The sequence below is a fragment of the Callithrix jacchus genome, chromosome 11, assembly GCF_049354715.1.
Source record: "Callithrix jacchus isolate 240 chromosome 11, calJac240_pri, whole genome shotgun sequence".
NCBI lineage: Eukaryota > Metazoa > Chordata > Mammalia > Primates > Cebidae > Callithrix > Callithrix jacchus.
In genome coordinates this window covers 75,995,612-76,008,512 of record NC_133512.1, presented here as the reverse complement: position 1 = coordinate 76,008,512, position 12,901 = coordinate 75,995,612, and the positions used below count along the sequence as shown (strand labels likewise).

Genomic DNA, 12,901 nt, shown 5'->3' with positions numbered 1-12,901 from the left:
GCAACAGAGAATCCAGGGTAAAAATAAGAGAGAAGGGAGACAGATCAGCAGTGCTATTTCATGAGACTTGAAGGAGCAGCTTTCAAAGCAGAAAGCAGAAAAACAATTTTTTTTCCTCAAAAACTTCTTTTTCTCCCTGACTTTCTCACCTCTCCCTGCTTAATCACCTGATGGAAGTGGAGAAGTAGTAAAAACTAGTAGCAGTTAACTGTGACTATTCCTCATCTAACTCTTCTGCTAATGTGGGTGTGTTTGATTTTGGTTTTTTCTTGTGTTGTTTTGTTTTTTACTGCCTAGGAAGCAGGTAGTTCTGCCTCTTATTGTGACATTGCTTTTTATAAGCTTAACCATAATTAAGATGACATCTGTTGGGTTGTTTTATACACACATAGAATTCATTCATTCATTTCATTCATTGAGAAAAATCTCTCTTTAGCACCTACTGTGAGCCAATCATACCCCACAGTACATAAAAGGCTTGTCAAAAAGTAAATTGAAGCAGGACACAGTGGGTCATGCCTGTTATCCCAGCGCTTTGGGAGGCCAAGGTGGGCGGATCACCTGAGGTCAGGAGTTTAAGACCATCCTGGCCAACATGGTGAAAGCCTTTCTCCACTGAAAATATAAAAATTAGCCAGGCACGGTGGCAGGTGCCTGTAATCCCAGCTACTCGGGAGGCTGAGGCAGTAGAATCGCTTGAACCAGGAAGGCAGAGATTGCAGTGAGCTGAGATGGCACCACTGCACTCCAGCCTGGCGGACACAGTGAGACTGTCTCAAAAAAATAAATAAATACAATAAAGTAAATTAAAACACTCATTCTCAGAAAATACATTTAAACTACACACGGCTCAACATTAAGTAACAGGCTGGCATGATAACAGTTTCCTAAAGTCGTAGCTTTGTGTCAAAGAATGTATCCAAAGGACTGACTGTGTTTCTTCATTACTGGTATTTTGGTAATTGCTCTGATCTTGTTTACCTTGGTTGATCTTCCTGCCAGGTTCCACTTTCAAAGAAAAGCAATTGGATGGCAAGTGCAACTTACTTACCTGCAAATGGGTGAATAGTTGTAACTGAATCCATAGAAGACTGGTTCCGGTTCATTTCACTTTGTCACATTCCCACATTTGACGTTCCACTTACACTGTTGGGCTTTTCCATCATTCCTGTCATCTGCCCCAGAGACAGCAAGTGGGGCAGAACCTAACTTAACTGGGTCCCTGGAGAGAGATGGTCACTGCAAACCCTTCAAACTTGATTGTTTCCCCTTGTGCAAAGTCACCACTGATGTGCCCGCCCTGAAGTATTGACAAGGCTAATCAAGCTGGTTTCTTTGTTTGTTTGTTTTTTGAGACGGAGTCTTGCTCTGTCAGCAGACTGGAGTGCAGTGGTGCAATCTCGGCTCACTGCAACCTCCACCTCCTGGGTTCAAGTGATTCCTCTGCCTCAGCCTCCTGAGTCGCTGGGACTACAGGCATGCGCCACCACGCCTGGCTAATTTTTTGTATTTTAGTAGAGATGGAGTTTCACCATGTTGCCCAGGATGGTCTTGATCTCCTGACCTCATGATCGGCCTGCCTCAGCCTCCCAAAGTGTTGGGATTACAGGCGTGAGCCACCGCACCAGCCTTAATCATGCTTTCTGAACACCATTAAACTGGGTGGATCTTGTTATCTCAGAAAAGGTTTATTGGGTTTATTTTGTTTGTCCTCCTCTCTTGCCCTTAGACCATCATCTGCAAATAGCATAAGCAGCAGCACGTCTTCAAATCATAGCGGCCACACTCCAGAGCCCCCACTGCCACCGGTTGGAGTTGACCTTGCCAGCCGACTGTCCAGTGATGAAGGGGAGATGGACGGAGCCGACGAACCCGAGAAGCTAGACTGTCAGTTCTCCACACACCACCCCAGACCTCTTGCGGTAGGCCTCCTCCTGTTCCTTGCCATGCGTTCCTTGCCTATGCTTTGCAGGCGCTTAGGTGATCATACCAGAGGCTTGATCCTTCCTGAGGCAAGGCTGTTTGTGCAGTGTTTTACAAAAAGGCTTATCATGAGTTTGAATGATTGCCTTAGAAATACCCTTGAATATTGCAAAAGGAAAGGAATAGGCTCCCAGCTGATTATAATCCTGAGTACTTCCACATACTAATAAAAGGAAAAAAGGGATAATCCTGAGTATTTATGGCCTGCCTGAAGTGAGCATGCTTGAGAAATTGTGTTTCTGTAAGTGCGCTCAGGAGCTGACCCTCTGGCCTTGGCCATCTAAAAACGGAGCCTCTGATGTCCAGGGTTAGCTGGGTTCACCTGCTCGGGAAGCCGTCTTTCTCAGCAGCATGTCAGGAGCCAGCCCTTGCTGATATTCTCCCCTGTTGGTTCTAAGTATTAGTGTTATGTGACCAGATGGCACCAGAACTGAGTGTGTATGTGTGTTGAAGGAAAGAGGAAGCATTTCAGGTCACCATGATTACTGATTAATAAAAAAGGGTACTTTCTTTCCAATTCCTTGAATGAGTATGCACTGACAATTCAGAAGGTCATTGAAACTGAGGTGGGAAACAGCAGGCATCCACTGAAGGCTTGTTTATTGCTTGCCTGCAAGCGCTTGAGAAGGGAATACCTGGTGCTGCCATCACAGAGCCGAATGTAGGGGCCTAGAACATGGGACCCCATGGTGCCAGCCTGAGTCCTTCAAGATCAGCTCTGACTGTCTCTAGACTGTAAATGAAATCCATCCTGCTCCTATATCAAGATAGAGTGAATCCCTCTTCCCTCCTCTCCATGTCATGAATGAAGGCCAAGTTCACTTCCCTTTCCTGAGGATAATGCTTACCTGCGGCTCACCATCAGCCTGAGACTTTGCCTCTTGGTTAGTACAGAAAATAGTCAGGGACGATTCAGCCTTTGACTGCCAGAAGTAGAAAACTCAGCTCATCTGGCACAAGCGCTGAGGTCATTTAATTATCTCACATAGCAGGGAGTCTGGAGGCAGGTGCTCCCAAGCTTGGTTCAGCTTCTCCACAATGTCATGTGGCTGAGGGACAATCTCTGCAACTCCCTCTACCTTTCACACATGGTCCCAGTATGTCAGCTGCAGCTCCGATATTACATCCTCACCCAGTGGTGTGCCTCTCAGGTTGGAAAGGGACAAACAGAAAAGGGGACTTCTTCCAAGATGCTGCCTTATGTTAGGAGAGAAAATCTTCCTATGAAACCCCCAGCAGACTTCCCCCTATATCTAACAGAAATGGATCACATGCCCACCCCTAGATCAGTTGGCAGCAGAGAAGGAAGGGGTTACAGAGACGCAGGAGGAACCAGCCATGATTCATTCCAAGGTTCTGGGAGGAGACCCACTTGAGTACTGCTGTGTCAGATATAAGAACAAAAGTACGATTCTGTTAGCAAGGAAAAGACAGAGAGAGGTGGGAGTGGGTGGCAGTTGGTGAGGTTGGCAACCAGTAGGGTCTGCCACGGTGGCCCACGCAGTGAGGATCTACAGCTCTGCTGGAGGCGTAACATGCCAGCTGGGAACTGGAGCCTCTCAGGGCCAAGCCTCACATCCGTACGGAATCAGATGCACAGGTAGCAAAGACAAAACGGTGCCTCCAGCTCCTGAGTCTGAAAGAGATATGAGGCTCTCCAGAAGGCCAGACTCTGGAGCACATCAAGACATTTGTCCAAATGACAAGCTGCCAAGCTACAGTGGATTTGCTAAACTCGGGATGTGGCGCAGCTGTGTGCCCTGAATGTTTTGCTGATTTAAATGGAAAAGCCATGGATGTGTGTCTTTGCTTTGTCCTTTCTCTTGTGGCCAGTTGATACATTAAATCATTGTTTGTAATGGATGCTTGCTCGGTGCATCTTTAGCAATTGGGATGAGGGAAGAAATTATGTCTAGACCTGGAACAGCTCCCATGTGCTGCCGGGGACCAGTTTCTGTGTCGGAAAATTCTCTTTGTATGTTTTCTTGCTGGTCAGTAAGCACTTAACATGAAAGTGCAGAGAAGCGTTTTTCATCAACAGTACTAGATGGGTGACAAGATTTTAATGCAAAACCCCCCAAAATGCCAATGGAAACAGAACAAAGGGAAGGTCTTGCCTTTCCTCCTGAGAACGGTTCCAAAGGCTGGTTCCAGGATGGGTTTGTGGAATGAGTGCCAATCCAGCCCTGTGTCTGGGATAAAGGCCAGGGAGCTGCTGGGAGGCCTGGAGGAACGGGGAGAGCTGCTTTTGAGTTATAGAGTCATTTGCAAACTCGCCTGAGCCCTAAACCAGCCAAATGCCACCTTCTCAGAGGCTGCGTCTTGCATTTCTGTCTGCTAGCCTTCCGGTTGTCCTAATATTATGATCAAATGTTTATTAAACATCCGAATGCCAATATTTCATCCACATATTTTAAGAGGGATAGTGTGCTTTAAATATTTTCTGGATTCCTGTCTCCCCAATCCATTTGTTGCCCAAATGCCTACAGTCCTCATACTGAGGAGATGGAAAAGAATGAGCTCTACTGTCTATAAACTGATAGTCGAGTCAGGTATGTAGGCATCCTGTATATAACATAAAACAGCCATGTCGTGAGTCCGAGGCTAAGTGTAATGAAGTAGGCAATGGGTGTGCCATGGGAATTCACAGTGGGAGGATCACTCAGATGAGAGCCCCTGGAAATGAGAATGTCGATAAGGGAACCAGAAGAGAGAGGGGTGAATTGGGATTGACAAAAAGAAGAGGGAAGGACTGTGTGCGGTGGTTCACGCCTATAATCCCAGCACTTTGGGAGACCGAGGCGGGAGTTCAAGATCAGCCTGACCAACATGGAGAAACTCCGTCTCTACTGAAAATACAAAGAAAATTAATTAGCTGGGCATGGTGGTGCCTGCCTGTAATCTCAGCTACTGGGATACTGAGGCGGGAGAATCTCTTGAACCTGGGAGGTGGAGGTTGTGGTGAGCCGAGATTGTACCATTGCGCCCCAACCTGGGCAACAAGAGTGAAACTTCATCTCAAAAAATAAAAATAATAAATAAATAAATAAATAAATAAATAATTTTTTTAAAAAAGAACAAGAGGAAAGGAGATAGCAGGGAGAAGGAACAGCAGGAGCAAAAGCTTCAAGGTGGTGTTGTGTCCCAGTACAGCCTGCAAAGACTGATTGGAGGCAGAAATGGGATTGGGACTAGCAAAGGAAGCCATTCAGCCTGGCTGGAAGCAAAGTGGCTCTGTTGACATCAGATAGGAAAGGTGGGACCTGCGACACCAGCACAAGCAATTTTCATTACCGTGATGAGAAGCAGGAACCACCAAGTTCCTTGAGAAAATGTGGCTGGTAATAGGACAAATGGATGGTTCTGAAAATTCACCCTGGGTGCTGATTATTGCTTCTCTATTTTACTTATTTATTTATTTATTCTGAGACACAGTCTCAGTCTGTCACCCAGGCTGGAGTGCAGTGGCACAATCTCAGCTCACTACAGCCTCCACCTCCTAAGTTCAAGCGATTCTTCTTCTTCAGCCTCCCTAGGAGCTGGGATCCCAGGCACGAACCATCCCACCTGGCTAATTTTTGTATTTCTAGTAGAAATGGGGTTTCACCATGTTGGCCAGGCTAGTCTGGGACTCCTGACCTCAAGTGATCCTCCCATCTCAGCCTCCCAAAATGCTGGGATAACAGGCGTGGAGAACGTAGCCCGCTCAAAATCAAATGTACCTATTGTTGAGTTGTAATGTGAGGTTCTGCAGAAAATTCAGAGCTCGAACTACAGCACTGCAGAAATATTTTTGGCTTCAGTACGATTTGTTGCTTCATTTTGAGTAAAATTGTGCCCCTGTGTGCTTTTATGCAAATGTTATTTTTCTCTGTGTAGTTTATATTAGTTTATTAACCTGTAATCAAAATTAAAAATTTTTTTTCTCACAGTTTTGCTCATTTGGGAGTCGCCTCATGGGACGAGGGTACTATGTGTTTGATAGAAGATGGGATCGTTTTCGATTCGCACTAAACTCCATGGTAGAAAAACACCTGAATTCACAGATGTGGAAGTAAGTGAGCAGCTTTTGTGCAATATAAGATCTGAGCTGCCCCACAGTTACCTGAAACCTAACTTTCTATATAAATGTCAGTGGTTAACTTTTCATACAACAAAATCATTCTGAAATCAGGATGCTTGATTAATTCTTAAATGCCAGCTCTTCTTAATGGTTTGCCTGAAGGTTTTGAGAAACACGAATGATGTGTTACATGCTTTGTCTTTTTTGGAGACTATTTTTGTGTTGGTAATCTAAATGGGAAGGATATTAGATATCGTTTGTTTACCTGTGTTTAAGGGCCTTTTCATTGCTCCTAGAGAATCTAAGGATATTAACAACATGCTTCTGGCTGAATGCAGTGGTTCATGCCTATAATCCCAGCACTTTGGGAGTCCGAGGCAAGAGGATCACTTGAGGCCAGGAGTTCAAGACCAGGCTTGGCAACATTGCAAGACTTCATCTCTACAAAAAATAATTTTTAAAAATTAGCTGGGTGTGGTGACAAACAGTTATGATCCTAGCTACTTGGAAGGCCTGGGGTGGGAGGACTGCTTCAGCCCAAGAGTTCAAGGTCACAGCTATGCTTGTACCACTGCACTCAGCCTGGGCAACAGAGCAAGACCCGCTCTCTTAAAAAAAGAAAAAAAGTCCGGGCGTGGTGGCTTACACCTGTAATCCAAGCACTTTGGAGGCCAAGACGGGTGGATCACCTGAGGATGGGAGTGCAAGACCAGCCTGACCAACATGGTGAAACCCCATTTAAAAGAAAAAAATATATTTTTTTCTTATTTAAAAAAAAAAGAACATGCTTCTATTTGTAATGTTAATGCCACAATATCAAAAATAAAGATTTCAGCCAGGCTCAGTGGCTCACGCCTGTAATCCCAGCACTTTGGGAGACTGAGGCAGGCAGATCACCTGAGGTCAGGAGTTCAAGACCAGCCTGGCCAACGTGGTCAAACACCGTCTCTACTAAAAATACAAAAATTAGCTGGTGGTGCACACCTGGAATCCCAGCTACTCAGGAGACTGAGGCAGGAGAATCTCTTGAACCCAGGAGGAGGAGTTTGAGCACTCCACCCTGGGTGACAGAGCAAGACTCCATTTAAAAAAAAAAAAAGAAACTAAAGATTTCATAATGGTGTGAACCAATTTCTAATTGTTTGCTGTCCTGTGAAAGCATCTGTATACCTACCAACAGGGCAGATCCTGAGCAATGCTGTGAAGTTGGTTAAGTTTGTCTTTGGCCCTTCCTGTCTCCCTAGGACCCCCCCACCTCACTTGTAATTCTCTACCCTGAACTCTATTATGTTCCCTTTCTCTTAAGTTCCCTTATTATCCACTTCCCAGTGTACTTACATCTTAAAGGGATTCATAAACAGAGAAGAAAGAATGCTATTGGGAAGAAATAATAGGCCTAGACCCTCTCAAACCACAGTACGTAAGTGCGTACCATTTTGGCCACTTGATAATGTAAGGGCAGCCCACTGGGTATCCCCATCCCCCACTCCTACAATGATGAGCTCTCAATATATCATTGTCCACTGGAGTCATGGATCATGTAAATCTGGGCCTAGATAGTCCAGGAAGGACAACAGCTGAGGCCCCCCCCAACCTGCCCACTAAGGCCCATTAGAAACAAGGAGGGCATTCATAAGAAATGGGAGGGAACAGAAGTCAAAATTTACCCCTCTCCCAGGTTTCCTCCTCTCCCCCCAGGCAGCTATGATACCTCAGGCCCCTTTCTGGAAGCCTAAAGAGCTTCCAGACCTGAACTTATAGGAGAAGAGAGCCCCATTTGTATCTGCATTGAGCTCTCATGCCAGACTTAGGACTAAATATTAAGATTTACTATAAGGTAGGTAAGGGCCACAAGAGAAGCTTATCATTTCTTCCCATTTAAGTGACTTCCCAGTGTGTCTAAAGGGCACCCTTAGGCCGGGCGCGGTGGCTCAAGCCTGTAATCCCAGCACTTTGGGAGGCCGAGGCAAGTTTTGGGATCACGAGGTCATTAGATTGAGACCATCCTGGTCAACATGGTGAAACCCCGTCTCTACTAAAAAAATATAAAAAATTGGCTGGGCATGGTGGCGCGTGCCTGTAATCCCAGCTACTCAGGAGGCTGAGGCAGGAGAATTGCCTGAGCCCGGGAGGCGGAGGTTGCAGTGAGCCGAGATCGTGCCATTGCACTCCAGTCTGGGTAACAAGAGAGAAACTTCGTCTCAAAATAAATAAATAAATAAATAAATAGCACCCTTGATATTTACATGTGTCCATTCCAAACAACAACAAATTGGTGCTGCATGTGAGGTGACCATGCTCTCAGTTACTTGGTGATTGAGGCTCTGCGCTTGTTTCCCAAGATGGCAGCCAGCCCTGGTGATCCTCGAAGCTCCTTGCTGCCTGTGTTATGGAAGTATCAATCCCGGATACGTGGAAGGAATGTGTTGATCTGTATTTCACTCCCTGCTGTCCTGTCAGCTCAAGCTCCATATTCCTTTCCTCCTCAGGCACAGAAGCCCGAGCCACAGGGCATCAGGTCCCTCCCCCCTGTTCAGGACTTGCCTAACCAATCTGCTGTCACTGAGCAACATTGGGGCTGCCTGGGTGTCAACTCTGGAGAGTGTAGCACCCCGCTACCCTCTCAACCTCGCTGCCCAAACCCCAGGCCCAGGCGGGCCCGAACCTGGAGGGATGGCAGCCGATGGGGGCGTGGAAGACATTAGGAAGAAAAGGAACGGCCAAGACTCTTTTTTCTTTAACAAGCATTTAACTCTGCATCAGGAGCCGCCAACACAGTATTCTCTTTCAGCCAGGTCAGCATCTGGACCTCCACGCCACCTGGCAGGGGAGGATGGGCACTGTCAGTGATTTATTCGCATCTGTGGGCTTTAGTATGGGACTTCCCTGGGCCAGTGTGCAAAGCTTAAACCAGAGCACAGCCCAGCAAAGCTGAAATCCCCTGCCATTTGGCACCTAGAAAAATACATAAACTGTTTAGCCTTGGAGGGGGAGGGACTCCTGGGGACAGGGAGCTGCCACATGCCCCTCGCCCTGTTTCCCCCACCCTGTCTCCCCTCCCACCACTGCTATCCACATGTATGATTAGTAAGGCAAGAAAGGGATAGAAAATGTGCCCCAAAAGAGCTCCCATCCCAGTCCTGAGTGCCAGTCAGATGAGATTTAGGACTCAGCTCTGCTAGTCAGCATGAGTTGAAGCGTAAATTTATACTATTTAATTGGAAAATTATAAATTGAGAGATTAAAAATGGCTCCCATTCAGAATCATTGATTGGGATCCTCTCTAAATGAGCCATCTGGTATTTGTAAATAACTTTTTATTACAAGCAACTGCCAAACCTCTGCCCACATGTATTTCTATCTATACTTTAGTGGGTAAGCAAACTTGAAGTCAAGGAAAGATGGAGTGGGTTGCTTATAGTACCACAGAAGGCAACAAAAGCAGCAGGAAAGTTGGGAGGCGCCTCCCCTTCTAAGAAATGTTCCCCGCCCCTGTTAGGAAGGGGTTGTACGGTGCCATGCAGTTCTAAGGACATGTGTAGACATTTCCAGTCTGATCATGTGGGAGTCCTTGCCCAGCATGCAGAGTCCCTAACAATCGGGTATGGTGCCGCCAAGAATCCACCTGCTCACCCATCCACCTGCCCATTCATCCATCCATTCATTCACTCATTCATTGCAACAAGTATTTGTGGGGCACCTTGCTGAGTGCTGACAGATCTCTTACCTTCTTTAGGCTTGAGAGAAAATAAATTCCCAACACCATCATGGCCACTGTGAGTTTGGCAACATTTTTCTCTTATATTTGATCCCTTTGGTCTGACATTTTCAAGGACAAGGATTCCTCTGGATTCCACCCTAAAGATAGATGCTACAGGCTCCAACAAAGTGCAGACCAAGAGCAGAATCTTCAGAGAGAGGAATGCTAGGAGAAACGTTTATCTCTCAGCAGTTCCTCTTTCCAGAGTTCCCTGGCACCTGTTCCTGATGCTACAGCTGGGAGAGTGGCCTCCAAAGAAGAGAAAGGGTGGTGTGAGACCCTGTCTGGCATGTGTTCTAACCCACTGGGTCACAGGCTCTAGGCCTGCTCACCTCATGTGCTGCTTTCAAAGAAGGAAAGCTGGTTCCTAATTGCTAGCGAGCCCCAGCTATGGTGAAAATGATTTCCCAGGGAGACCGGGAGAAGGAGCAAAGTGAGAAACAGGAAAGGACCAGCTTGAGCACATTTACCTGGCTCCCAAGGACCTTGTGCTTTCCCTGTGGCCACCGTACCTCCTCCCGGTCTCCAGAATAGCAGCAGCATCAGCACCCCAGGCTGTAGAATGGAAGGAGGAGTCACTCCCAGAGCAAAGGAGTTAGCAGGGAGGCCCCAAGAGTAAGCCACAGCCTAATGCTGGCCTTGGCTCCTAGGAGTTTGCTCTGAGGCACCCCCCAAGCTCCAAGAAGATCAGAGAATGAAACTGGGTTTCCCCTCCCTTCCTGTCTTTCTCCTCCTATTAACATGCTACATTTATCTTCGGAACAAACTAGAAATCCCTGATCCCCTTCTCTGGACACATGAGGGTCCCACACTCGCCTTTTCCTAACACAGGACAGGAAGACCTGCTAAAGGTCAGCAGCCGTATCCCTGACAGCTCCTGTGAGCAAGAGCTAAGGTAGGGTGGTCTGTATAGGAAAAAACAAAGCTAGTTTGGGAATGGGCAACTTGTCATCTCACCATTCCCAAACCCCTAACCCTTCACGCCCAGCCACCAGGAGCCGGCAGCCACAAGTCAATATGGAAATGGCTCTCTGCTGAGGGAACCAGAGGCTGCAGACAGCAAAGGCAGGAGGATGCTAGCCCTGGAGAGGACCGTTCTCCAACTGCCTCCAGCCCAGAGCAGGGTGGGAAGCCCTGAGAGTCGCTGGGCAGAAGCTGGATTGGGTGGAGCAGGGAAGCTCCGGCCCCTATGTCCAGGTAGCAAAGCCCTATCCTCACATTTCTTACCTGCCACCAGGACCTACATGTAAGATGATCACTTCTCATTAAAAACCACCTTCATCGCTGCCAAAAAAAAAAAAAAGAGGGGGGTGGGTTGAGAGAGGAGAATACTGGGGAAATTTCTATTCTAAATAACACTGACCTTTTATTCATGAACCAAAATCAGGCCTTCTCCACTAGCCAAGCCTGGGGAAAAGGATCTGAAAGGCTGAGCGTGATGCAAATGAGGTTGCTGGATGTTGCAACGGGGGGTGCCATAAGGAGGGGCCATGCTTCAGAGTCTCCCATCTTTCAAGGCTTCATTCACCATAGTCTGGTTCTGCCTGGGTGTCCTCTGTAGCCCTGATGCTCAAGCGTCATCGAGCCTCCCGAGCAATGCCGACCCCATGTCTCACTGACTGTCTTTCACTCTTCTCTCGTGTTTAGGAAGATCCCTCCTGCGGCAGATAGCCCCCTGCCCTCGCCGGCAGCCCACATCACCACCCCTGTTCCAGCATCCGTTTTGCAGCCTTTCAGCAACCCCAGTGCTGTGTATCTTCCTTCAGCTCCCATCAGCTCAAGGCTCACCTCTTCTTACATAATGACATCAGCCATGCTCTCAAATGCAGCTTTCGTGACATCGCCGGACCCAAGCGCCCTCATGTCCCACACCACAGCTTTCCCTCATGTGGCCGCAACCCTCAGCATCATGGACTCAACCTTCAAGGCCCCATCCGCCGTGTCCCCGATACCAGCTGTCATCCCTTCCCCATCCCACAAGCCATCCAAAACCAAAACCAGCAAATCCTCAAAAGTCAAAGACCTGTCCTCCCGTAGCGACGAGTCTCCAAGTAACAAAAAGAGGAAGCCGCAGTCTTCGCCTTCCTCCTCCTCCTCCTCCTCCTTGCAGACATCCCTCTCGTCTCCACTGTCAGGGCCTCACAAAAAGAACTGTGTTTTGAATGCCAGTTCTGCTTTGAACTCCTATCAGGCGGCCTCTCCCTATAACAGTCTGTCTGTGCACAACTCAAACAATGGGGTGAGCCCACTCAGTGCCAAACTGGAGCCCTCAGGACGGACCTCGCTGCCCGGCGGCCCCGCGGACATAGTGAGACAGGTGGGCGCGGTGGGAGGCAGCAGTGACTCCTGTCCCCTCTCTGTGCCCTCCCTTGCGCTCCACGCGGGGGACCTCTCTCTGGCCTCACACAATGCTGTGTCTTCTCTGCCCCTCTCTTTTGACAAATCAGAAGGAAAAAAGCGTAAGAACTCAAGTTCTAGTAGCAAAGCCTGTAAAATCACTAAAATGCCTGGTATGAATAGCGTTCACAAAAAGAACCCGCCCAGCCTTCTCGCACCGGTGCCCGATCCCGTTAACAGCACCTCTCGGCAGGTAAGGGACCTCCTGGCACCACCTTCACCGGCTCTGGGGGGCAGGGGGAACTGGGCAGCGCCCCTGCCTAGCCGGGTGGCTCTGACAGGTAACACAAGCTTGACCCCTTTCCTCGTTCTCCCCGAGGGCAGTTGTCACCCTCTGCTTTGAGAGCAGTTTATTGAACAAGTACTTGATACCACGCTCACTATGTGCTAGGCACTGTTCTCAGCACTTTACAGATAGTACCTCACTGAGTCCTCATGACACCCCAGTGCAGTGGGTGCAGTTAGCACTGTACAGATGAGGAAACCGGGGCATAGACAGACTCTGAGTTCCCTGCTCCACATTAGTTTTATGTTTTGAGGTTCTGAGGACGTTGTCATTAAAGAGTTCTGTTGCTAAGAAGCTTGATCTGATCTGTTGGAACCCATTAGGAAGAGCTTGAGGCCCAGATAAATTAGATGACCCAGGGTCCCACCTGGGAGTGGAAGCGCCTGTGCCCAGCTCCCAGGTGACTGTCCTT

The 12,901-nt window shown here is 47.9% G+C and overlaps 1 protein-coding gene across 20 annotated transcripts in view; it reads left to right on the top strand.

Annotated features, from left to right (window-relative positions):
- Positions 1-12,901, top strand: part of ATXN7L1 (ataxin 7 like 1) — a 271,983-nt gene that overhangs the window by 250,344 nt on the left and 8,738 nt on the right. For 6 of the 20 annotated variants that reach the window (XM_054237387.2, XM_054237386.2, XM_054237388.2 and 3 more), the window contains 4 exons: positions 1,730-1,922; positions 5,916-6,037; positions 8,536-8,841; positions 11,454-12,780. In XM_054237387.2, coding sequence (XP_054093362.1) covers positions 1,730-1,922; positions 5,916-6,037; positions 8,536-8,841; positions 11,454-12,546 — 1,714 coding nt within the window. In that variant the 3' untranslated portion in view covers positions 12,547-12,780. Of the gene's footprint in view, positions 1-1,729; positions 1,923-5,915; positions 6,038-8,535; positions 8,842-11,453; positions 12,781-12,901 lie in introns of those variants that run through there. The other 14 variants (XM_078343118.1, XM_009002627.4, XM_078343119.1 and 11 more) reach the window with 5 other exon arrangements.